Here is a 25,810-nt window from a genome sequence, read left to right as displayed (position 1 = left end):
TAAGAGATCAGAAGTTTAAGCATTTGGGGAGCTTGGAAGGTGAGGAAGGCCACAGCTAATCCAGTAAGGCTGGTATAAAACCCAGTGATAGGGCTACCACCAGGGCAGACAGCAGGTGGGGGAGGGGTGGAGGAAGGCTTCAGAGCAGAGGAAGAACTGTGGGTAGGCAGCTGAGGAGCATAGAGAGGGGCAGGGAAAGGGAAGAAAGTAAGGGGGCCATGACACAAGCGTGGGACCCTGCAGGGTTCTTGGCTTGGCGGCGGGACGAGAACGAGGAGACGACTCGGGCAAGCCTTTTTGTTTATACCAACAGCAACAACACAAAGGGTGAGTCTGTGCTCAAGATGGTAGAGAGGTCACAGGTGAACAGGGCGCCTTGCCTTTCCCACCCCAGGCCAATGGGCTGAACATCAATGGGTAGAGTGGATAAAAACTGAGGCCATTCTCATTTGGGAATGGAAAAGGGGCCATCAAAGCAAGTGTCCACCCACATAGACCATCATGGGTCCCCTCCTGTCACTCAGGAGACACTGCTAGGTCATTGAATGATGGAATGGGGGAAACATGAAGCTAGGGCAGAGACATAGAAAGTCTTGCTCAGAAAGAAATCACTGAAGAAAGAGATGGGAATCTGAAGGCTTTAGTGAGTGGGGCAGGCCTCACCAAGGAGGGTGACCAAGAAAGGCAGAGGGTAGGGGGAGGAAAGGTTTTGAACCCAGGAATGGTGCCATGGAAGGAGAAATCCAATCCAGGCTTCATGAACTGCTTTTCCCCCTTGGTGGGTGGTGGCACGAAGACAGCCCAACATTGACTGTGGGGGCTTCTCCCTTGGTTGGGGGAGATGGTTTTTTTTTGGGCATGGTTTCTTAGTACCTTATCTGACGACTTGGTTTTTGGGAGGGGGCTCCCACCCCAGTGTCCATTACCTGACTGATTTTTCTTTAATCCATCCTATCAACCACTCGATACCCCCCTCCCATAGGCCCATTTGAAGGTCCCAATTATCACATCGCCCCACGCTGGGTATTCAACCTCACCAGCCTCTGGATGGTCTTTGTGGTCATCGCATCCACCTTCACCAATGGGCTGGTGCTGGTGGCAACTATGAAGTTCAAGAAATTACGCCACCCCCTGAACTGGATCCTGGTGAACTTGGCCGTGGCTGACCTGGCAGAGACCATCATTGCTAGCACCATCAGTGTCATCAACCAGATATATGGCTACTTCATCCTGGGCCACCCGATGTGTGTCCTGGAGGGCTACACAGTCTCTCTATGCGGTAAGGCAGCTCCAGGAGCAGCCTGGAAACAGAGATGGACCTAAGGTGGTACTTGATTCAGAGGGGACAGAATTTAAAGGGTGCTCTCTCAGTTCTTCACCAGGCAGATACAACAGAGCTTAGCACTTACTTATCAAGAATGATTAGTGTCAACCTGGAAGTTTGGTTAAAGAGGCATATTATTTATTCCCTTAAGCTAGCAGATATATACATGGAGTCAAAAGATAATTCTGAATGATTTAAGCAAGTTGAGGAAGACCTATATATTCTTAGAGCAGTCCCAACTCAGGATGTCTCTGTCACTCAAAAATTATAGCCTCCACATGTTTTAACAATAGCATGAGAAAGGAAGTTTCTTAGTTGGATAGGTTGTAAATACAATAAGATAAGTGACAAAGTGTCAATTGAAATGACAATCCCAGGATATATGTGTTTCCCCCACATAGCATATGTCCATAGGATACCAAGATAAGATAAGTCCCATTATTCAAGAGAGTGTCTGAGTCAGGGCACCTTGTCCTTAGTGGTCATAAACAGAAGATTGCTCCTGGTCAGCCTCATTTGGTTCTGTAGTTACTAACACGGGAAGGGGCATTCTGGGTTTACTCAGAAAACAGAGAAAAGTGTGTCTGTTATGTCAGGGTACTTCTTCTGGTTGATTAGTTCAGGCTTTGGTGCTCACTGGGGCTCAAATGATCTTAAATGATTATCATTAGTTACAATAGGCTTCTCCAAGATGGTTGGCTGGGTTGAGCTCCCACCTGATCCTGCCTTGTGCTCTCCTAACTGAAGCCTTGCCATGTCTTGCGGTGCTTGCTCCAGTCATGTGAAGATTTATGAAAGAGAGAGGGTTTGCCAGAAAACAGAAATGACCATGGCTTTGGCAGAGTGGCCCTACTGTTAAGGTGTGGCCAAGCCATAGAAATGAGGGTGGAGAAGCAGATGACTACAAAAGAGGAGGAAAGGAAAAAGTGGAAGAAAAATGAAGAAAGATGAGGAATTTTATGTGCATTTGCATAGTGTTAGAAAGAAAAAAGGAAAGAAAGAAATACAATAAAAAAACAGGAAGAGCAAGAGAATGAAAGATAGAAAAGAGAGAAAGAAGGAAAGAAAGGGAGGAAAGGAAGGAAGGAAGAAAGGGAAAAGGAAAGGAAGGAAGGAGGGATGGAGGAAAGAAGGAAGAGAGAAGAGAAGGAAAGAGGGAGGGATGGAGGAAGGAAGGAAAGAAGGAAGGAAAAAAGAATGGAAGGAAAGAGGGAGAGATAGAGGAAGGAAGGAGGAAGGAAGGAAGGGAGAAGGGAAGGAAAAAGGGAGGGAAGGAGGAAGAAAGGAGGAAGGAAGGAAAGAAAAAAGGAAGGAAGGAATTTTTCTAGGTGCTTGGGAGGCTGAGAGCATGTCTCTCCCTGGAAGTACTGATGCCTCTCCCTGGGTTGGGCTGATTGGTGGGGGCTGGAGGGAGAGATAAGAGGCAGTCATTCCCTTCCCATGTTGGAATCTCTTGGAAAACCTGTTGGCTTCACCTCAGTCCCTTCTGACTCCATCCCTTGCTTCTTTCCCCTCTTTCTCTAGGCATTACAGGTCTCTGGTCCCTGGCCATCATTTCCTGGGAGAGGTGGGTGGTGGTGTGCAAGCCTTTTGGTAATGTGAAGTTTGATGCCAAGCTGGCCATGGTAGGCATTGTCTTCTCCTGGACCTGGGCAGCTATCTGGACTTCACCACCCCTCTTTGGCTGGAGCAGGTGAGCATTCCCAAGGAGTAGGAAGAGGGCTCAACTATCCTTTCCTCAGAGTTTGAGTATCAGGCAAAGTCACGCATACTTATTGCATGACAGTTCTCTGGGCCTCAGTTTTCCCAACTGTAAAATTGGAATGATGGTATTTCTACTATTTCCTCCACAGTGTTGGTAGGAGGAAAGTGCTTTGCAAACCTTAAAACACCAGAGAAATGGGAACTATTACCATTATTATTATTACTATTAATAATAGTAATAATAATAAATGAAACATAGAAACCCCACCAGGGTTTGAATTATATTCAGCTTGATTCAATTCAATCCACCAAACACTTTTAAATGCCTTCTATGGCCAGTTTCTCCTAGGCTCTGTGATTCTGGGTGCAAATCTATAGTTTTGGAGAGTTTCCTCACCAGGAATTTCCAATGAAATCATACCTCTGGATATTCTCTTTCTTCCTGTCTCCTTCTCTAAATTTGTAAGACTCTGTGTTAGTGATACAAAGGATAGAGACCCTGGCCTCTAGAAGCTTCCGCTCTATTGGGGAGATCCAATTGGGGCCCAAGAAGTAAACCCAAAATATATACAAAGTGATTTCAAGAGAGAGAGAAAGCATGAGAATAACTTGTGGGAGTGAGGGAAGGGAAGCGGGCCTAGGAAGAGCAGCCGAGATGAGCCTTGGAGTCATTGTAGGTGAGGAGAGAGAATGTTCCAGACATGAGGGAAAAGAAGGAAATGAAGGAGAGGTGGGAAATGGAATGCCTTGTAGGGTGCACGGCCAGTAGGCCAATTTGACTCGAGGGAACATAAATACTATGTCAAAAAAGGTAAACTGTTCTCTGGAAGAGAGACTGAGGCTGAGGACTTACCACATCATTTAAGTCCAGTTGACGGGCAAGTCAAGACATCACCCCATGATGTCCTTGGTCTTCTTCGAGGAAGAAGAAGAGCAAGAACAACTAAGCACCTACTATGTGCTAAGTGCTTTACAAATATGATTTCAATTGATTATCACAACGACCCTGGGCAGTAGGTGCTGTTCTTACCTCCATTTTATGATTGAGGAGACTGAGGCACAGAGAGGTTTAAATAACTTGCCCGGATCATATGGGCTAGGAAGCATGAGGCTGGATTTGAACTCCAGTCTTCTTGACTCCAAGCCTGGTGCTTTATCCACTGTACCTCGGTAGTATCTCTACCATATTTTTGTTATTCTTATTCCATTGTTTCAGTTGTGCCTGACTCTTTGTGACCCCATTTGGGTTTTTTTGGCCAAAGATACTGTGGTGGTTTGCCATATTTCCTTCTCCAGCACTCTATCCACTGCGCCACCTAGCAGCCCTCTCTACCACACACTATTATCTTTATTTCTATGATGCTTGTATGTTACACCTATTGTTTTGTTTTATTCTTATGACACTTTATGAGGTGGATTATACAGATTTCCCCTCATTTTACATACCAGAGTGGGACTCAGTTCAGCTAAGGGTCACATAGTGGTCAAGTGGGGTTTGATTCCCTAACAAGGGCTCTGGCAACCTGGGTCCTTTTCCATTGCCTCCAGGATTTCTCAGGCGGGTTCTGCCTCCAACTTGTGCTGAAACCTTGGGCACATGGGACTCTCTCTGTCTCTGGCTTAGAGCTTTCCCATCTGTAAAATTAAGAAGTTTGGCTCTTTTTGGCAAAGAAGACCAACGAGTCCATGCCTCATGTTGATTCATCTCCTTAATGTTCAGTCAGGCACACCGGCTTTGGCTCCACCACCCATGGGACACATTCCATCTGAGGCTTAGTTTCCTCATGTGTAAAATGATCAAGGCCTCTCTATCCCTGACATTCTTTGGTCTTTCTTTCCTTTATTCATCTGTCTCTCTATAGAAACTTTTAGACGGTGCAGTGGATAGAGCACTGGTTCAAATCTGGCCTCAGATACTTGTTAGCTGTTTGACCCTGGACCAAGTCACTTCATCTCTTCTACCTCAGTTTCTTCAACTGTAAAATACAGATAATAATTGCACCTATCCACAGGGTTGTTGTGAGAATCAAATGAGATAACATCTGTAATGTACTTAGTTTTGAGGTGCCAGTTGGGAGAGCTGGTTCAGATGTGAAGGAATTCACTTAGACGACTTTCTCTTAAGCAACGGGGGCTTTATTGATGCAAAAGTAGTGAGTTAGCCTTGGAAAAAAAGACTAGCAATTTACAGAGGGACAGGAGCTTGTTTTTATAAGGACAAGATAAGAAAAATTTATGACCCAGGATGAAGGAGACAAGGAATTTTGTGGTCCAGGATAAGGGGGAAGTTTTATGGTATTTCAAGATAAGGGGAAGAGACTTTAGGATGCCTTCAGGTTAGAGAATAAACTTGGGAAAAAGCAACTCTTAACCCTCAGGGCACTGCCTGTATCCACATCATTAGCACAGTGATGGGCATACAGTAGGCACTTAATAAGTGCTTCCTCTCTATCTCTCTCTTACTGTGGTTCTTCTGAAAATGCTAACCCTTTAAGAGTTTAAGAGGTTTCTACTATGCCCCATCCCAATGCTCCTCTCTCAGGGCTCTCTGACTCTTGGTGATGTCAACAGGTGTCCTTTGACCCCCACACTCCATATTCCTCTCAACTTTGGGGAGGGGGGAGTGAGGAGCAAGCTGAACCAAGCCAAAGAAAGGGCTTAAACTGTAGCAGATGGAATTAAGGTTAGACCAGAGAAAGAAAGGAAGGCTGTGAGATGTGACGCTCTGAACACAAAGGAGTGGTCTTTTCCACTGTGTGCCTGTTTCCTTCTCTGAAAAAACGAAGGGTTTGAATGAGATCACTCCTCCAGCTGAGTCTATGATCTATCATAGCATTTCTCAAAGTGTGATCTTTACTAGGCTTGTGTTTCTGCATTTAAAAAAAACAGGGATTTGAGCCAGCTGACCTCTGAGGGTCCTATGAGCTCTGAGCAGTGGCTTCAGGCCTAGAACCTAGGTTTAGTATATTTTCTACTAGACTCCTGTAGAAGGAACTGCGTCCTAAAAGGGATGGGAATAGTATTCTTCAGTCAAGCTTCAGTAGGCACCTCCTAAGCTAGGTGGCACTGCAGTGGATAGAGTGCCAAGCCTGGAGTCAGGAAGACCTGAGTTGCAATCTGGCTTCAGACACTTACTAGCTGTGTGACCCTGGGCAAGTCACTTTACCTCTGTTTGTCTTAATTCACTGGCGACGGAAATGTCAGAATGTTGAGAGCAGAGATTTGGAAGAGTGGGTTCAAGTGTGAAAAAAATTCACTTAGGCCTTCTCTATATCCATTGGGAGCTTTATTACATGAAGTAGCATGGGTCTCCTAGCAAGAAAGCTATGTGAGACTCCGACATTTGGGGGTGTTATGCTTACATAGAGGTTTCAGAATGATGATGTTGTTTTAGAGGTTTTTATGAGGGTTAAAGATTAAAGACAGCACAAGAAAGATTTTATGACATAGGATGAGGGAGACAAAGGGAATTCTTTTTTTATTAGTTTATTTATTTTTAATTTTCAACATTCACTTCCTTAAGTTTTAAATTTTCTCCTCCTCACTCCCCCCTCCTTCCCCAAGATGTCATGCAATCCAACATAGGATCTTCATATACATTCTTATTAAACATATTTTCACATTCGTCATGTTGTATAGAAGAATTAGAATGGGAGAAACCATGAGAAAGAAAAAACAAACCAAAACGAACAAACAAAAAAGAGAAAAGAGTCTGCTTCTCTCTGCATTCACAGTCCATAGTTCTTTCTCTGCATGTAGATGGCATTTTCATCATGAGTCTGATAAAGGGAATTCCTTATGATTTAAGGATTTAAGGACAGGGCAGGAGGATGCAGGTTAAAAATTTAAGGACCCAAGAAACACAGGATAAGGGAGACAAAGGCATTTTTTTTGGTTCAGGTCCAAGGAAAGGGGGAAAGGGCTTTAGGATGCCTTCAAGTTACAGAATAAGCTATGGAGCTTCACAAAGTACTGGAAAAGCAACTCTTAACTCTTAGGAAACTATGTGTATCCACATCAAAACCACTCCAGTATGTCTGCCAAAAAAACCCCTAAATGGGGAAATGAAGAGTCGTACATGGCTGAAAAATGCTTAAACAACAAGAGGACAGAGACTACTTTGCCATTGTATCCCTAGTGTCCAGCAAAAGACTTGGTACACAGCAGGTGCGTAATACAGGCTTTTTGGAGCATTGTCGAATTGTATCTTGGCTCAGGGGAAAGTATGGGGTTTGGAGTCAGAGAATCTGGCTTCAGATCCTGAATCTCCTCCTTGTTATCTGATGGACCCCCAGGCAAGAGCCTTCCTCTACTCTGGGCCTCAGCTTCCTCAGCTGTTGAACCAAGGCTTCTCCTGACTTCAGGCCCCAGAACCTATGTGACAAGGTCATGTGATAGCCCCAAAGCCTGAGTCTTCTTCTTGCCCTTCAGTTTCACTCTTGTCCCTTCGTTCTCAGGTACTGGCCTCATGGGCTGAAGACGTCCTGTGGCCCTGACGTGTTCAGTGGCAGCTCCGATCCTGGTGTCCAATCCTACATGATTGTCCTTATGTCCACCTGTTGCGTCTTTCCTCTCAGCATCATCCTCCTGTGCTATATCCAAGTGTGGTTGGCCATCCGGGCAGTGAGTACCCTTTCACCTCAAAAAGTCCACCTTGCCAGGGGCTCTGGCTCAGGCTTCCCAGCAGTAAGAGACTTGTGAAGAATCTGAAAAGCAACAGGGCATGTTGTGCTGGATGTGAAACTGGGAAGAGCAAATCCTGCCTTGGACATTTAACAGCCGTGTGACCCTGGGCAAATAACTTGTTTCTGAGCATCGATTTTTTTTTTCTATAAAATGGGGGTGATAATTATAGCACTTAATGGATAGGAGTATTACAAGGCTTAAATAAGAGAATGCATGTAAAACACTTTATAAACCTTAAAGTACTATATAAACGTTTACAATTATCATCATTCTGAACCTGTACAGCATGGGAAAAATACCCTAAGTGCAGAGGAACCCCCAAAGAAGGAGGGCTCAGATTGTAGGATCATAGGATCCTGAATCTGGATCTGGAAGGGACCTCAGAAACCACTGAGTCTAACCCCTTCATTTTACAGAGGAGGAAACTGAGGTCCAGGGAAGGGAACGGACTTGTCCAAGGTCCTGGAAGCAGTAAATGGTAAAACTGAGAATGGAAGCCATCCAATCACCCCAAAGGAGTCCATTGAGAGATGCTTTTAACAGATTCCTTGAACTCTTTGGATGAGTTGTGGAAAGAGACATCAGCATAGTACAACTCAGCTGATAATAACGCTTAATCAATTACAGTTAGAAAGCATTTCTGAGACATAATCTTGTTTGAGTCTCACAATGACCCTGGGAGGGAGATCCTAGAGGCGTTAGGATCCTGATCCTCAATTAGGAGGAGATGCTGAGGTTCAGGGAGTGACAAGGCCAGGATCATACAGCTAGTAAGTTTCAGAGGCGAGGCTTGAACCCGCAGCTTTCTGACCCCAAGTCTGCCTCTCCTATCCATTCTGCCTCCATCTCTCTCACCCCCTTCATCTGTCAGACACTGTGGAATAATGTTCTAAGTCTGGTTAGTGTGGGTGGGCATTAAATCTATATTAATGGGATATTCGTGACCCAGAATCAGAAAAGTATGAGCTTCTTTGATAGTGGACATGGACATATTTTAATCTCTTCATGTTCTCTTTCTCCCCCATTGCCCCTCATGACTGAAGGTATATATTTAAAAGACAGGGGCTTAATATGGCTCATGGCCATAGTAACTGGCTTGCCTGACACTAGACCCTTGGCCTTATTAATAACAATAATAGATAACATTTATATATCACTTTGAAATTTATAAAGAACTTTATATATGTTATCTCACATGATGTTCACAATAGTCCTGGGAGGTCGGTGCCATTGTTATCATCGTTTTACAGATGAGGAAACTGAGGCAGACAGAGGTTAAGTGACTTGTCTAGATTTGCACAGCTAGTAAGTGTCTAAGGCAGGATTTGAACTCAGGTCTTTCGAACTCTGTGTCTAGCTCTCTAGCCACTAGGCCACCGAGCTGCCTATGGTTCACAATGTGTACTAATAGAGCTGTCAATTGATCAGTCAATCAACAAGCATTTCTTAGGCACCCACTATATGCCAGGTACTGTCCAAGGTGCTAGGAGTACAAAGATAAAAATGAAAGTCTTTGCCATCAAAGAGCTTGTATTCTTTTGGGGGAGATAACAAATGGTTCCTATGGGCCAGACACTGTGCTAAAGCCCTGGAGATACAAAGAATCTCTCTCTCTCTCTCTCTCTCTCTCTCTCTCTCTCTCTCTCTCTCTCTCTCCCTCTCCTCTCTCTCTGAGTCCTCTCTCTCTTTTCTCCCTCCTTCCTTTTCTCTCTCTCCATCTTCCTCTTGCTCTTTCTCTGTTTCTCTGTCTCTGTCTCCCTCTCCTCTCTCTGTCTCTGTCTCTCCTTTTGCCTCTCTCTCTCTCTCTCTCTCTCTGTCCATCTCTCCTCTCTCTCTCCTTCTTCCTCTCTCTTTCTCTCTCTCTCTCTATCAATCATCTATCACCTATCTATCTCTATCTACAGTTTTCCCTTTCATATTGTGGGAGTTGGGGGTGTAGTACTCCGTAGGATCTGGAAAATCCATGTAAAAGTTTTTGACCCTCTTGTTGTACCAGGGGAGAAGTCTGAATTTTTCCTTTTCCTTTTATGGGGTGTTTACAGTACTTTATTATAAAATTTGGGTTAAGTATTTGGTCATAGGCTCTGTGTCATCTGTTCGCCCTCAAGTGTCGTCTGTAGCTTCCACAAAATTCCCAAAATATTCCCATTGAATTTCTTATGCCGACCCATGATATATCCAAACCATGATGGGGAAAGTCTCGATGTGGAAGGGATGACTGTATACACACACATGTATGTATATGTATATTACATATATGTCTAAACCAAATATTTACTAAACACAATATAATTTATAATAATATAATTGAAAACAAATATATGCCAGAGGAACACAATATATTTTAGGGGCGCAGGCTGGAGCTAGGAATGGGAAGGCACTGGGTGTGTCTTGAAAGTCTTCATGTAGATGATAGTTTTTGAACCTAGATTTGAAGGAAAGTCAGGGCTACAAGAGGCAAAGGTTAGGAGAGCTTGAACCCCCCAAATGCAAGAAGGCAGGGAGCCCAGAGGTGGAGCATTTTATGTATGAGGATGAGCCCTAAGGACAGTCTGGCTAGACTGGTGACCGTGTAAAAGGGGAGGCTGGAAAGGGCACTTGGGACTTCAAAGGCCAAACAGAATTTGATCTTAGCGGTCATAGGCAGCAGTTGGACTTTATTGAATTGGGCGATGATGTAGTCAGACTGCTTTTCAGCTCTCCAATTACAGGGAGAGAATTGCAAATGAAGATTGACCTGGCTCCTGAGAGTAGCTCAAACCACACTCAAATGAGATACTTTTTGATGGGATTTTATTTCCTTGCTTCAGATCTGTTACTTCATTACTGTAGAGAACTTCCATTATGGAAATTCCTTCTAATGACGCATATCCATACAGTTCATCCCAACTTTGAGTGGGGTATAGCCTGGCATAGTAGATAGAGGGCTAGGTAGGAAATTAGGAATACCTGGGTTCAAATCCTGCTTTGGGCATTTGACAGCTGTATGACCCTGGGCATTTCACTTAATGTCTGTGAGCATCAATTTCTTCATCTGTAAAATGGAAATAGTTGGTTGTTTGGTTGTTGTCCTTCATTCTCAAAGAGGACCAAAATGACATCACTATATTGGGGTTAAGGTACAGTGTGTCTGACTGACTGATCAGACCAGTACGAGTTCGGAAGGCTCTGCCACAGGTCAGCCACAAAAAGTCCATACAAACACTTAGAAATAGATGTAATGACACCACTTAGTGGACAGAATTATTGCAAGGCTTAAATGAGAGAATGTAAAACAGAAATGTCTATTATTATTATTATTATTAATTATTATCCTGCCCCAGGGCTGGCCATAGTCCCTTAGACACTTTGAAAGCACTTGGGGGAGTCATCAAGGTCTTAGAGGGAGCTGTGGAAAAGAGAGGCCTATCCCCTTTCCACCTCAGTGAGAGTGTAACCATCATCAGCTTGACTGTGGATTGTGGGACTTGAAAAAATAAACATTTTATTAAAAACTTAATAATTAAACATCAGTACAAACAACCATACTTCACTCTTTTTATGTTTTTATTCTGGCAGGAGTGGGGTTGTGGAAACAAGCCTGTGATTTCATAGATATGGGAAAGTTGCTCCCATCAAGGTGGGAGCACAGGCTCTTCAATTTCGAGCCTGAGAGTTTTGTGGGGGTGCTTGAGGGAGGCAACATGGCTAGCAGGCTCTCAAAACCCGGGTCCTTCTGACTGCCAGGCCAGTTGGCTCTCGAACCCAGGTCCTTCTGACTGCCAGGCCATCTCTACTTCTCTTGGCACAATGCCTCCCTGCCTCTCATTTAAGTGACTCGATTTCAATCAGTGCTTTCTCAGTTTTTCCTTTTAAATCCCCATTGGGATTCTTCATTTATTCATTTTTGGTCATTTTTCCTCCTCTCATAGTTTTTACTTCAGTAATTGTCAAACTTGTTGGTCTCAGGAACCCTTTATCCTCTTAAAAATTATAAAGGATCCCCCAAAGTTTTTATTTATGTGAGTTTATATCTAGCATTAACTATCACATTTGAAATTAAAACATCTTAGTATTAATATGAAGATCGTTTTGACTTCCCAGACTCCTTGAATCATTATGCAGTTGACAAGAAGTTGGAAATCATCTGATAGCTTTAGAGCTGACAGGAGCCTTAGCTTGTCATCTAGACCATAGGAACATAGCTTCCTCATATTACAGAGATGGAAACTGAGGTCTAGAAGGTCAAAGTCACTTACAGTCAAGAATTGGGCTGGGGGTGGGGAAAGGAATGGGGTGATCAAGGACTTCTCTGTGTAGGTCACCTAGAAAGGTCATAAGATCATGGACTTAAAGCTGGAGGAGATCTTAGAGGAAACTGAATCTAAGAGAGGTGAATTTACTTGCCTAAGGTCACACAGGTAGCAAGTAGCAGAGTCAGGATTTGAACTCAGGTCCCTCAAATAGAAGGCTCTTCCCACTACCCCAGGATGTCTCCTGGGACTGGTAAATTGCTAGATGAGGGAGAGTCATTGTCCTTCAGAGGTGCTCTAGGAGAGAATTTGGAAGGGAACTGAGGAGACTTCTCATTCCTCCACACTAAAGAGATATATATTTCCTACTAGGAGGAGAGACCTGAACAGAATACAGATTTTAAATGCCAAGTGCCCATCTTCTTTCAACTTCCAAGGAGCCAACCCTGAACCCAAATTTCTTCTGAGCTTTAAATAAGTTGTCTGGTCAAATAATGACTGATGTGAAGACCAAAAAAAAAAAAAAAATCAGTGTTTTATATGAGAATTCTAATCCAAAGAATTCCTTGAGTTACTGTTGTGTATGTGTGTATATGTGTGTGTTTGTGTATGTGTGTTTATGTGTGTGTTTGTGTATGTGTATGTTTATGTATGTGTGTGTATGTATGTGTGTCTTTGGGTATGTGTGTATTTATGTGTGAATTTGTGTATGTGTGGGTGTCTATTTATGTGTGTGTATATCTTTATGTGTGTTTGTGTCTGTGTGTTGTGTTTGTATGTGTGTGTGTGTGTTTGTATGTGTGTGCTTATGTGTTTGTGTATGTGTGTCTTTATGTATGTGTGTTTGTGTATGTATGTGTGTCTTTGTGGATGTGTGTGTGTGTATATGTGTGGCTGGGGGAGGGGGCCTAGTGCAGACCCTAGGGCACAGGACCCAGAACACTTGCCCCAATTTGTGAAGTCTTAGCCATGGCTCTTGTTTATCTGTTTCTGATAGGCTGCCTCCTTCCCTTAGGTTGCTAAGCAACAGAAGGAATCCGAGTCTACACAGAAGGCTGAGAAAGAAGTGTCTCGCATGGTGGTGGTAATGATCCTCGCCTATTGCTTTTGCTGGGGGCCCTATACCTTTTTCGCATGCTTTGCAGCAGCCAACCCCGGCTACGCCTTCCACCCTTTGACGGCATCCCTGCCTGCCTACTTTGCCAAGAGTGCCACTATCTACAACCCCATCATATATGTATTCATGAACCGGCAGGTAAGTAGGACAACGAGAACCAGGTTCGAATTTCAGCCCTGCCACTCTCTGTGGGAGTGCTCTCGAAAACGGTCATCAGGCGTTGGACCAATCAGTGGTCCAAACTCCCCACTGTCTTGTATGTGACAGTCTGCTAAGGGACAGACAATTGGTGGAAGAAAGTGTTGTCACAGCATGTACAGCCCTCAAGAACCTGTTAGCATCTATCAGCTGCAGATTAGGACCAGAGTCTCTAAGATTGAAAGAGACCTTCTAGATTGTTTATTTTACTGATAACTAAACTGAGGCTCAGATAGGGGCAGTGTCCAAGGTCACCAAGGTAGTGTTAGCACTAATACTTTTTTTGGAATTTTGATATTTTATTTTTCCCAATTACATGTGGAAACAATTTTTAACCTTCATTTTTTTTTTTTACAATTTTGAGTTCCAAATTCTCTTCCACTCTCCCTCCCTGAGGTGTCAAGCAATTTGGTAAAGGTTATACATGTGCAGTCATGCAAAACATATTTCTGTATTATTCATGTTGTGAAAGAAAACACAGACCAAAAAAACAAAACAGGAAAAAGAAAGTAAAATAACAATATTGATGCTAATCTTAATAAGCCTGGTTCAGTGGATAGAGAGCTGGCCTCAGAGTCAGAAAGGTTTGGGTTCAGATCCTGCCTCTGACATATATTGGCTGTTTGACCCCAGGCAAGTCACTAATCCTCAGTGCCTTAGGGCGTTCACTAAGACAATGAATTGCAGAAAAGATCCTAATTTGCATTGTTAGTGGCATTTTCCTTACAAGGGCTTTCTCTGTACCAGTGAAGTGGCAGGCTCATACCTAGAAGAAAAAAAAAGGGGGGGGGGAAGGGCCAATCCTGTACACGCGCTGGACCACCGATTCCAAATAAGATCATAGATTTAGATGGAGAAAGCCCCATAGAGGTCATCCCATCTGACCCCATCATTTTATAGATGATAGAGGTGTCATGGGTAGTAAATGGGAAGCCCATTACTTTTTCGAATCTCTCATACTGTTCTTAAATGGATTTGGACTTTGACTTCATGTCTCACCACTCTGGGAAACCATCTTATGTTTACTCTCTGCCTTGGGAAAAAAAATCCATTTTGTCTGCTCCCAAACTACATTCCTCAAACTTCAAAGGATTCAGCCCATGTGCAATATTGTAGGCTTTGGAAAACAAATTCCTGGTTACCCTTTGTATTACTTTCAAGATTTTACAGACTTTGACACTATCCTCCCTCTCTGTCTCTCTGTCTCCCTCTCTCTGTCTCCGTCTCTCTGTCTCTCTCTCTTTCTTTCATTCTCTCTCTCTCACTCCTGTCTCTCTGTCTCTTTCTTTCTCTCCCTGTCTCTCCTCTGTGTCTGTCTGTCTCTGTCTCTCTCCTCTCTCTCTGTCTCTTTCTCTGTCTCTGTCTCTCTGTCTCTCTCTCTCTCATTCTCTCTCTCACTCCTGGCTCTCTGTCTCTCTCATTCTCTCTCTCATTCCTGTCTCTCTGTCTCTTTCTTTCTCTCCCTGTCTCGCCTCTGTGTCTGTCTGTCTCTGTCTCTCTCCTCTCTGTCTCTTTCTCTGTCTCTGTCTCTCTGTCTCTCTCTGTCTCACTCTCTCTCTCTCTGTCTCTGTCTCTCTCTCTCTTTCTCTCTGTCTCTGTCTCTCTCATTCTTTCTCTCTCTCACTCCTGTCTCTCTGTCTCTTTCTTTCTCTCCCTGTCTCTCCTCTGTGTCTGTCTGTCTCTGTCTCTCTCCTCTCTCTCTGTCTCTTTCCCTCTCTCTGTCTCTGTATGTGTCTGTCTGTCTGTCTGTCTGTCTCTCTCTCTCTCTTGCTGTCTTTGTCTGTCTCTCTGTTTCTCTCTGTCTCTTTCTCTCTGTCTCTCTTGCTATTCTGAAATCTTCATCATCTTCCTTCACATCAGGACATCTGGGTAGCACAGTGGACAGAACTTCAAATGCAAACTGAGACATTTCCTAGCTGTATGACCCTGAGCAAGTCACTTCACCTCTGCCTGCCTCAGTTTCCCTATCTGTAAAGTGGGGATAATATTAACACTTACTCCATTGGGTTGTTGTGAGGATCAAATGAGATAATTGTAAAGTTCCTGGCATATAGTGAGAACTATCTAAATGTTAGTTGTTATTATTAGGAAGGCCCTATGGTAATCTTAGAGTCTAGTGACTTTCCCCCCTCCTTTTCCCCCTTCTCCACTCAAGAAGCTTCACTGGTTTCCTGCAGTCTATACGAAGACTCTTTACAATGTGGTCCCAACCTGACGTTCTGGAATTGTGCACATGCTCACCTGTGAGAGAGTGACAGAGAGACAGGGAGAGACAGAGACAGAGAGAGACAGAGACAGAGAGAGAGACAGACAGAGAGAGACAGATAGAGACAGACAGAGAGAGAGAGAGAGAGAGAGAGACACACACACACACACAGAGACAGACAGAGAGAGAGACAGAGAGAGAGAGAGAGACAGAGAGAGACAGAGAGAGAGAGACAGAGAGAGACAGAGAGAGAGAGTCAGAGACAGAGAGAGAGACAGAGAGAGAGAGACAGAGACAGAGAGAGAGAGAGAGAGCATGAGGAGGGAGAGGCAAAGGGATAAATGTAGTGGAGTTGCAATTTTAAGAAATTTCTTGAATGGCTGGGGTACATGAGAAATTCCTTTCAGCTAATTAAAAAAATATTGGTGTCAGTTCAGATATGATGAGGGAACTTGTGTAGAAGCTAAAGCTGCTCAGATCCCCTCAGGTACCAACCGGCAAAAGAAAAAAAAAACTACTGCATCTGAATTGCCCTTCTGGGTGGAGGAGAAGAGGTTGGTGTAGTAGAGAAAGGCCCACTCAATGCTTCCTTCCTCTTCTGACTTTCCCTAGGAAGAACAGGACAGAAAAAAGGGAAGGAGCACCATAAGCCACTTTCTCAAGGCTTTTTCTCGAGGTTTCTTTCCCACCCAGATGTGTCCAAACATAGTTTGCGTGACTGCCATGAAGGTGGCCATTTTTAGGCAAGGCCAGTTGCTGTCCAAGGTGACAGAGCAGTAAGGAACTCTCCCTCTGCAGCCTTGTGCCGTGGCCAGAGGGCTAGACCTGTTGGCAATGGAGACTGGAGGCCAGCCTCTCTGGCCCTTACCAGCTGTGTGCCTCTATTGCTTAACCTCTCTGAGCCTCAGTTTCCTCATCTGAAGGCTGTTGTGAGGGTCAAATGAGATGATACGTAAATGTCAGTTATTCTTGTTAGATTGAGGTAGTATGGGGTTTCTTACATACATACTCTATCTAGGTGTCTGTCTAATCCAGAGCATTCTTAAGGTTGGAAGAAAGTAGAGACAGAAGGAAAGATTATGAAGTTTTTCTGGTGGCACGTGATGAATCAAATACATGCAGGTCCACTTTGCAACACTGTCTGATGCTTTCTTTCCTTCCAGTTCCGAACCTGCATCCTCCAGCTTTTCGGGAAGAAGGTGGATGATGGCTCTGAAGTTTCCAGCACCTCTAGGACAGAGGTCTCTTCTGTGTCCTCGGTGGCACCTGCATAAACTCCCCCCACCTCCCCTTCCCCCTGGCCTCCCACACCCCGAGGCCTGAGAACAAGGAACTGTGCCTCACACAGAAACAAAACCCTCTAGCCCCACTTTTCCAGGCCTTAGTCTTTGCTTTTCTTCCCACTCTCATCCTGCCCTGTTTCCTTCCCAACTTTGTGGAACAAAGTGTGGATTCTCCTCTCCTAGGCAACCAGCCACAAAGGTTGCCAATACTAGTCTCCCTGCAGCTTTCCCCCTTCTGAGTTTCCAGTTGTTTGAGAGACCCCATTCCTCCCTTTCTCGGCAGCAGTCAGAGTGTAAGGCTGCCAAGGTCATCCCATTCTCAAAGCAGAGGTGGAACAGAGGGCAAAGATGGTTCCAAGGAGGAGGCACCAGGGAACACAAAGGAGACAGATGTGTTACTTCTCTGATTTTAATATTTAAGCACTCAGTAACGTAGACAGTGGAAAACCTCATCCCTTCTCTGAATCACCCATTTTGGGAGAAGGGGGTCAGGAAGTATGAGCAGAAATAACCCGGAGGAAGGTATCAAATTTTTGAAAACTTCACAGCAGAGGCCGGGGCATTCCTGAAGGAGATGCCCAGCAGGCACTCTCAGGCTGGGAAGGGTTATCCTGCTCCTTTAAGCCCAACTTGACAGAGACCTGGAGTCTCTGTAATACATCTTTGATTTTGTTAAGATCCACTCATGCCAGTAAGTATACAGGATAGAGTACTTCTGCCAGGTGACCATCCCAAGCCCAATGAGCAGGAGAATGGTATAGAAATGGAAGCGGCACCTGAGGAAAGGCCAGGGGCATGAACAGATGGTGGACACACAAATGAGGAGAATGGTACTCAAAGTGAGGAGCAAGGTCATGAACTTGGTTAGGAGGATTTGGGAGTGGCATCTGGGCTTCTCCATTAATTCTAGTTGGGCTGCTTCCTGCTGGGTCTCCAGCCTGGAAATTCGATTCTGAAAGGTCTCCATCAACTCCTGAGGATGACAAAAGTACACACACACACACACACACACACACACACATACATACATGTCAGAAGTCCCTCATCGAAGTTCTAGACTTACATGCTATTGAGTTCTTAGCGAGCGCCCAATGAAAGCTTAGAGTATTCTGATAGATGCCAACTTATAGTCACTTATAGTGAAGCGTGCCTGTTGCCTTCAACTTAGGAGGTGGTGGACAACAGGCACAGAGTGAGGCATACACTGCTAGGTGGGCCCAATATGGTTATTAATTTTGCTTAATTGTATTTTGCTATGAAGGAGGATTTCATTGGGAGTGGATGAGTCATAGGGAAATGAAGGAAGTAAAAAGATCATCAACCATTGAATGGAATTGAATCGCATATTTTACGTTTAAGAGGGGAGAGACCAGAGGGAATGCAGAGAAATGAAAGAGAAATGATGACTAAGGTGGGGCCAGGCCTCCCTGGGTGCTGCTTCCAGTAGTGAGGAGGAGGCTGTCAGGACCCAGCTCTTCTCATCCTTGTGATCAGGGGGGCCTGCTGATCCAGCAGGGATTTAGGGGCAATGTCCAGGGCTTATTAAACTTTTCCCACTCTCGACCCCTTCAGTGCTTCTTTAACTGTGAGTCATAACCTCACATGGGGTCGAAACCCACAGTTTAAGAACACTAGGGTACAGAGGGCCAGCTTTGGGATCAGGAGGACCCACATTCAACACCTGCCTCTGACCATTGGTTACGTAACTGGACAGATCACTTAACCTCTCAATGCTCTTAGCAATCATCAAAGATTGTAGTAAGCTATAGGCGGGGCTGCCTTTTCTGTTTTGTTTTTTCTTAGTTTTTAATTTAATTTTTATTTTCAGTTCCAAATTCTCTTTTTCTCTCTAACCCTCCTCACCCATTAAGAAAGCAAGAAATATTGCTGGGGCAGCTAGGTGGTGCAGTGAGTAGAGCGCCAGCCATGGAGTCAGGAGGACCTGAGTTCAAATGCGGCCTCAGACACTTGACACATTTACTAGGTGTGTGACCTTGGGCAAGTCACTTAACCTCAATTGCCCTGCCTCCCTCCCCTGCAAAAAAAAGAAATACGATTCCCATTATACATATAGTCATGCAAAATGCATTTTTGCATTAGCCATGTTCTGGAAAAAAAATAAAGGAAAAAAATATGCTTCAATCTAAACTCAGAGTTCATCACCACATTTTTTATCACCAGCCCTTTGCGGTGGATCATTGTTTTTTGATCAGTCTTTCACAGCTTATTTCCTTACAATATTGTTGTCATTATATTAATTGTTCTCTTAATTGTATTAATTGTTAACCAGGAGAACAATTCCATCACAATCATATATACCACATCCTGTTTAGCTTTCCCCCAATTTCCAATTCTTTGCCACCACACAAAGAGCCGCTATAAATATTTTTGGACACATTTGTCCTTTATGGAGTGAACCTTTCTACGCTAAGAATTCCCTCCATGGTTGAAATCAAAGGTCTGTACCAGAACAGCAGGGGTTAGGAATTCAATCTGTGGGCTTGGAACAGTCTGAAACGTACTGATCAGACAGGCTCCAGGTCCGTGGCCTTGGGAACGTAGCAAGTGTTCCTAAATCCCGTTATTAAAGTGTTGACAGGGAAGGTGATTGGCGACGAGGGAGACGGAGGAAGTAAAAGGAAGCTGTATGTGTACGGAGAGACCTAATCATTCTCAAGTTCCTATTTCCTTTGCCCTTGAAAAGACTTCCGGCTGTCAGTTTGGGGGTGCAGATCCGAGAGAAGGAGAAAGGGAGAGCTGTGTGCTCTGTATGCAATGCTAGCCACAGAAGGCAGGCAGCCTCCGGGTTCAGAAGGATGTGCTGAGGCAAAATGGCCACGGTAGATGGTGGGAGCGCCAAGATCCAGGCCCAGAGCTAAGATGCGCACTGCCCTCCCGGGCTCTGACAGGCAGTAATGCTAGCATGAGTCAGATCCGGGCTAAAGCCAGTCTCTGGGGCGCCAGACTGGGTAGTGCTCTGAAAGCCGGATCAGCTGATGGGCGGACAAACCTCCTCCCGGCCAGGATTTCTTTTTCTGGGCTGATTAAGGTCATTGACCCTTGAAAAGAGGTGCCAGAATCATAACCCTGCACATAATCCTTTCACACCCTCCACACCCCCATCCCCAGAAGGAAGTTTAGAAGTTTTCCATTTTGGAAAAAGGTCAGGAGAATGGGTGGAAAAAAGTAATTGAGCTGAGTGCTTCCTAGGGTAACTCTGAACAAGCATCCCATTCAGGTTCCTGGGACAGTAAAAGTATATGTGGCTGCAGTATAGACTGCCTGGAAAATGACATGAAATACAGAGGCCGCAGGACTGAACAGGATCTCCCAAGTGCAGGCTGGGGGTGGAGCCAGAGCCATAGCTGGAGCCAATTTTTCATAATTTGTATATGTCAAGAGATATTTGCTTTTCTCCCTCCCTCCTCCTCTCCCCTTTCTCTCTCCCTCTTTTCTCCCTCTTTCCCTCTCTCTCTATCTCTTTTCTTCCTCCCTTCCTCTCCCGATCTCTGTCTCTCTCTCTTTTCTCTCTCTCTCCTCCCTCCCACTTCTTCTTTCTCTCTCTTCTGTCACTGTCCCTCTGTGTCTGTTTCTCTTTTCTTCCTCCCTCTCTCTTCTCCCTATTTCCCTCTCCCTTTTCTCCCTCCCTCTCTTTTCTCCTCCCTCTCTCTTCTATTTCCCTCTCCCTTTTCTTCCTCCCTCCCTCCCTCTCTTTTCTCCCCCTTCTCACTATTTCCCTCTCCCTTTTCTCCCTCCCCCCTCACTTTTCTCCTTCCTTCCTCCCTCTCTCTGTCTCTCTCTTTTATCACTCTCTCTCCTCCCTCCCTCTCCTCTTTCTCCTTCCCTCCCTCTTTTCTCCCTCCCCCTCTTCTCTCTCAGTCCTCTCTTTTCTCCCTCCTTCCTTCTCTATTTTCTCCCTCCCTTTCTCTTTTCTCCCTCCCTCTTTTCTCCATCCCCTCTCTCTGTCACTCTCTTTTTTCTCTCTTCTCCCTCACTGCCTCTCTCTTTTCTCCCTCCCTCCCTCTCTTTCTCTCTCTATTCTCCCTTCCCCTCTTCTCTCTCTGTCCCCTCTCTTTTTCCCCTTCTCTCCCTCTCCTATTTCTCCTTCCTTCCCTCTCTCTCTTTTCTCCTTCCTTCCCCCTCTCTTTGTCTGGCTCTCTTTTCTCTCTTTCTTCTCCTTTCTCCCACCTCTCAGTCCTCTATCTCTTTTCTCTCTCCCTCTCTCTTTTTTCCCTCCCTTCTTCTCCCTTCTCTCTCTTTTCTCCCTACCTCCCTCTCTTGTTTCTCCTTCCCTCTCTCTCTGTCTCTCACTTTCCCCCCCTCTCTCTTTTTTACCTCCCTCTCTCTTTTCCCCCTCTCTTTCCTCTCTCTTTTCTCATTCTTTCTCTATTTTCTCCCTCTCTCTTGTTTCTCCCTCCCTCTCTCTCTTTTCTCCCTCCCCCTTTCTCCCTCCCTTTCTTTCTCCCTCTATTCTCCCTTCCCCCTCTTCTCTCTCTGCCCCCCTCTCTGTTTCTCTTTGTCATTCTCTCTCTCTTCCTCCCTCTCTATTTGCTCCCTCTCTCTCTGTCTCTCTCTTTTCTTCCTCTCTCTGTCCCTTCTTTCTGCTCTGTCTGTCTCTCTCTCTACCCCCTCCATATTTATACATTTCATATGTGCGTCTGTGTGTCTGTCTGTCTCCCTCTGCTTCTGTCTCTCTGACTCTGTCTTTTCACAGACCCTTAGATCAGTATTGAATCTAGTCCAGAGCTTAGGCCTTCAGAGTGTATGCAGGGAAAAGCCTAAGAGTTTCTAGGATATGCGCCTCCTGGTGAGAAGTAAGGGTAATGTGGCCTTTGGAGAAGCCGGTACACGTATCCTCAATACCCTCTGAGTTAACCAACCACTTGGCTGGTGGCCTGAGGTTAATGCCACCTGGTGTCCAAATGATATTCTACGTTCCCTAGCTGGTAAATTAATTAGCTGATTGCCCACTTTTCTGTAGGACTACTAAGTGTACACCTAGTTTGTACCTCCTATCACAATAATAAAATATTCTAACCCATTAAACTAAAGTGGGTCTAATGGAAAAGAGTAAGCATACCGAAGGTTGAGGCCATGCCAGCTCTGAAATAAAGACTGGCCTTCTTACAACAGCAAGAGAACCTGAGGGAGGGCTTGGGCCCCTGAGGAGTGCTGATGGGAATCACCCTAAATAGCAGGCATTGCCACCCGCATCAGTGTAGCAGTGACTCACACCAGGAGGGTTCTAGACCCTTTGGAATATTTAGGATATTTGGGCTGGCTTTAGAACCTCTACATTAGGACAATGTCTGGCTTTGGCATTCAGTCTTTGTATGTAGTCACCATACTTCATTCTCCTAGAAATGAATGCCATGGCATGTATTTCTCTCCCTGCCCCCCCCCCCATCAAACCCCAAAGGCCTCACCCATATCTCTTTGGCTCTCTCATAGGACAGATAGACCATCTTCTCTTCAGTGTAGGCCAAGTTCTGTTTGATAAGGGAAATCTCACCCAGGTGCCCCTGTATGTGGTCATTGATCAGTTCCTCAATCTCCTTTTGCCTTACATGTGAAAAAGAAAGTAACACCACCTCAGGAAACAGTATTCACTTCTCCAGGGCCGGGAAAATACTTGGGGTCCTCTTTCCTCTCCCTTCTTTTCTTTAAAGCTTAACTAAAACCTTACCTCCTTCTAAAATGCCTCCCGAGACTCAATTCAACCAGCATCCATTTCCCCACACAAAACAAGTTTTAAAGCTGGAAAGGACCTTAGACCTCATCTAGTCCAACTCACTTCTTTTATACAGGAAGAACTATAAGTCACAGAGAGAGTAAGTGAATTGTCCAAAGTCACAAAAGTTGTAAAACCAAGATTCAAATCCAGCTCCTCAAACTCCAAATCTAGCATTTCTCCCATTGCATTCCCCACTTCTAATAAAATTAAATTCAAAGACTCTTGGAATCAGAGAACCAGTGAGCTGCTAACCTCTTGAGTACTTGATGCAGTCATTCTGGCCATGGGTCAGAGGTCAGGCTGTCATCATTGATCTTCTGCTCAGATCATCCTTCACCTGGAATCCCCTCTCCTGTCTATCTGTTCACATGACCAGCTTTGAAGATGTGACTCATCCCACATTCTTTGATTACCCCAGCCCCTACTGTTCTCTGTCATCCCTGAAATCCAACCATCCACATGAGCATTCAATTCTACTCAGCCTTCTAGATTCCATGTTGCAGATCAGGGCTATCCAAAATGCAGCCGATGCGGCCCACAGTGTGATTAATGTGGCTGCCTACAAGCATAGAAATTTACATAAATGCTTTAGTAAACTAAGCCGAGCTATTGCAGAGCTCTCACTAAAATGGCAAATCAAAATATATTGTCCATCGTTTCAATAAAAACCTAAGGTTGGACAGCCTTGTTGTAGATTCAACAAACACTCAGTTCTTTTTTTTTTTTTTTTTTTTTTTTTACAAATCTTGATTTCTATATCTCTCCTCAACTACCTCATTAGCTCTTTGAAGGCAAGAACTAAAGATCCCCAGTACTCAGCACAGAGTCAAAAATATGGGATCAGAGGATTTAAATTGGTAAAGAGTCATTTAGAGGCTGTCCCTTTTTTACAGAGGAGGAAACTGAGGCCCAGAGAGAGCAGTGAGTTGCCATGGTCACACAGCTAGTAAAGTGGAAATTCTGAGATTTCAACCTGGTCTTCTGCCTCCAAGTCCAGGTATTTTTCCATTAGAGAAGGATGCTCACAAAGACATTGACTGATTTTTCATAGCTCCCTAACTAGAGCAAATCCCCTTTGTTGTCTAACCCAGAAAAGTGACTATAATGATGAGCTTTTTGGTCCAGGCAGGGCAGAGAAGCAATTCTCAAATCATCCTGAGGTATCTTGTCTGCTATACTTCAGAGGTGAAACTAGGGTGAGACGAGCAGAGCTTTTCCCCAGGGCCCTGAATTTAGAGGGTGCTAATAGCATAGGCAGTCCTGCAATATCCAGAAACTAGTTTAGCACCTGGTTAGAAAGTCTAATTCAGGGCTGTCCAACCTTAGGTTTTTATTGAAACAATAGACAACATATTTTGATTTGCCATTTTAGTGAGAGCTCTGGGGTAGCTTGGCTTCCTTTTACTAACACATTTATGTAAATTTCTATGCTTGTAGGGGGGCTGCATAAATGTGGCCTGTGGGCTGCATTTTGGACAGCCCTGGTCTAATTAGTTAAAAAGGAAGCTATCATATGGTAGGTATGTTGTGCAAGAGATAGAACACTGGGCCGGAAGTCAGGAAGACCCGTGTTCAAACCCAGCCCCAGACGCTAGTTGTGTGGCCTTGGGTAAGTCACTTGACTTCATTTAACCTGTTTGCCTCAGTTTCCTCGCTTGTAAAATGGGCATAATAATAACCTCTACCTCCCAGGGTTGCTGTGAGAATGAAATGAAACACTTGTAACGTGCTTTACAAACTGTAAAGTGCTATATAAATGCTATTATTATTATTATTATTATTATTCTAAGACAAACTGTATGACTTCCCATCCCTACTCAGTTGAGGACAGTTTTCCCAAGGCAGAATTTACGGTACACTTGTCTTAGGCACAAGCAGTCCTAGTTATGGTTCTGCTGTTGTCAGATGCAAATTAGAAAAAGAAAGAAAGAATTTTTACCTAGATGCTCCCCAGGGTTGGCAGCCTGGGGGTTTTCCTACAAAGTGGTAGCCTTAAATAGATTTCAAAGTTTGTAGGAGAAAATTCTCAGCAGTCTGGGAAGGCTGAAAAAGTCTTTCCCTGGGAGCTGAGAGCCCTGGGTTCTAGTTCTCAATCTGTCTTTGATTAGCTTGGGGCTAGTTTCAGGGCCTTTCTGGACCTCATCATTGCATCTCTCTGAGACTCAGCTTCCCCATATGGGAGATAAATGAGTTGGACTTGGTGACTTCCAAGGTGTCTAAATGAGCTATGATCTTGGGTTTCTAAGTCATGCCTTGGGTCCCTACCAGCTCTTACATTTCATGAGTTTGTATCTGTCTGGCTGATGGACCATAAAAGAAAATGACCTATCTTTTGGCTAAGGTCTTGAGCAGGTGAAGGCAAAGGATCTGGTCTTACCTATATTTCACCTCCTCAAGAGACTCGATCATCAGCTTCAGGTCAGTCAAGTACTTCTCCTTCAGGACTTGATAAGATTGCTCAAGTCTGCCAGGGAATTTTTTGAGATCTTCTATCTCTTCCTTGATCTTCAGGAAAAATAGTTTCTGGCGCCGGCTCATGCTGTCTTTCTTTGAGGACTTTTCCTGTTGGAGGGCAGCAGCCAGTACATCTTCCTTTAAGGCAGCTAATGGATTTGTGGGTTGGTATTCCTCTGTTCTGGGCTTTGGGTTCTCCACCAAAGGGGCCTTGTCAGTGGGTTCCTGCCTCTTGTTGGCCTTCTCCTCCTTTAGTGATGAGCTCTTGGGCCTGTTACTCTCCTCCATTTCCTGGAGCTGTTGGTGATAGTGTCGGAGCTTGCGTTCTATGTGTGCAATACTGGCTGAAGAGCGCTGGTTCACCTTCTCGAAGGCTTGTCTAATGTGAGAGGCCTGGTGGCGGTTAGCTTTGGACACTAGTTTGATGTAGCCCAATGTGTTCTCATCCCGGCTGGTTTTCTCCACTTTTAGCTTCTCTGACAAGTACAGGATGTGATGTTGGACACTAGCCTGGAGGTTGCGGTTAATCTCACTGACTGATTGGCTGGGGTTGCCACTAGAGCTCTCATCGTTGGTGGGAGAGGATCTGTCTTGGTCGATGGGGCAACTGGAAGGGTGGGGGGCACTTTGATTCTTCATATGTTTTGCCTGCACCAGGAGAACAGAAATCACAAAGTTGGGGATACCGTGACCAGTGCATGTTGGTAGATTCAGTGACATTTTAGCAACTAGCTGGCACAGTCAGTAGAGTGCTGGGCCTGGGGTTAAGTTCAATTTCCACTTCAGATACTTGCTAATTATGTGATCCTGGATAAGTCACTTAATTCAGTGAGAAAGAGCTAAGCTAGTGAGTATAAGCTAAAGGCTAGCTT

General features: G+C 44.6%; 2 protein-coding genes across 2 annotated transcripts; one reads left to right on the top strand and one right to left on the bottom strand.

The window, feature by feature from the left end:
• Positions 1-218: 218 nt before the first annotated feature.
• LOC118833089 (medium-wave-sensitive opsin 1) lies at positions 219-16,741 on the top strand. The gene is made up of 6 exons (XM_036740477.1): positions 219-327; positions 983-1,279; positions 2,849-3,017; positions 7,486-7,651; positions 12,962-13,201; positions 16,631-16,741. The coding sequence occupies exons 1-6, from the start codon at positions 219-221 to the stop codon at positions 16,739-16,741; spliced, it is 1,092 nt and encodes a 363-aa protein (XP_036596372.1).
• Positions 16,742-17,149: 408 nt separating this feature from the next.
• Positions 17,150-25,583, bottom strand: TEX28 (testis expressed 28). The gene is made up of 3 exons (XM_036740385.1): positions 24,862-25,583; positions 22,177-22,312; positions 17,150-17,723 (listed from the first exon to the last, which is right to left on the bottom strand). The coding sequence occupies exons 1-3, from the start codon at positions 25,575-25,577 to the stop codon at positions 17,370-17,372; spliced, it is 1,206 nt and encodes a 401-aa protein (XP_036596280.1). The 5' UTR covers positions 25,578-25,583; the 3' UTR covers positions 17,150-17,369.
• Between the last annotated feature and the right edge of the window lie 227 nt (positions 25,584-25,810).

The sequence above is a fragment of the Trichosurus vulpecula genome, assembly GCF_011100635.1.
Source record: "Trichosurus vulpecula isolate mTriVul1 chromosome X unlocalized genomic scaffold, mTriVul1.pri SUPER_X_unloc_1, whole genome shotgun sequence".
NCBI classification, from domain to species: Eukaryota; Metazoa; Chordata; class Mammalia; order Diprotodontia; family Phalangeridae; genus Trichosurus; species Trichosurus vulpecula.
Note: the sequence above shows the minus strand (reverse complement) of the source record. Positions and strands in the feature narration are given on the sequence as shown.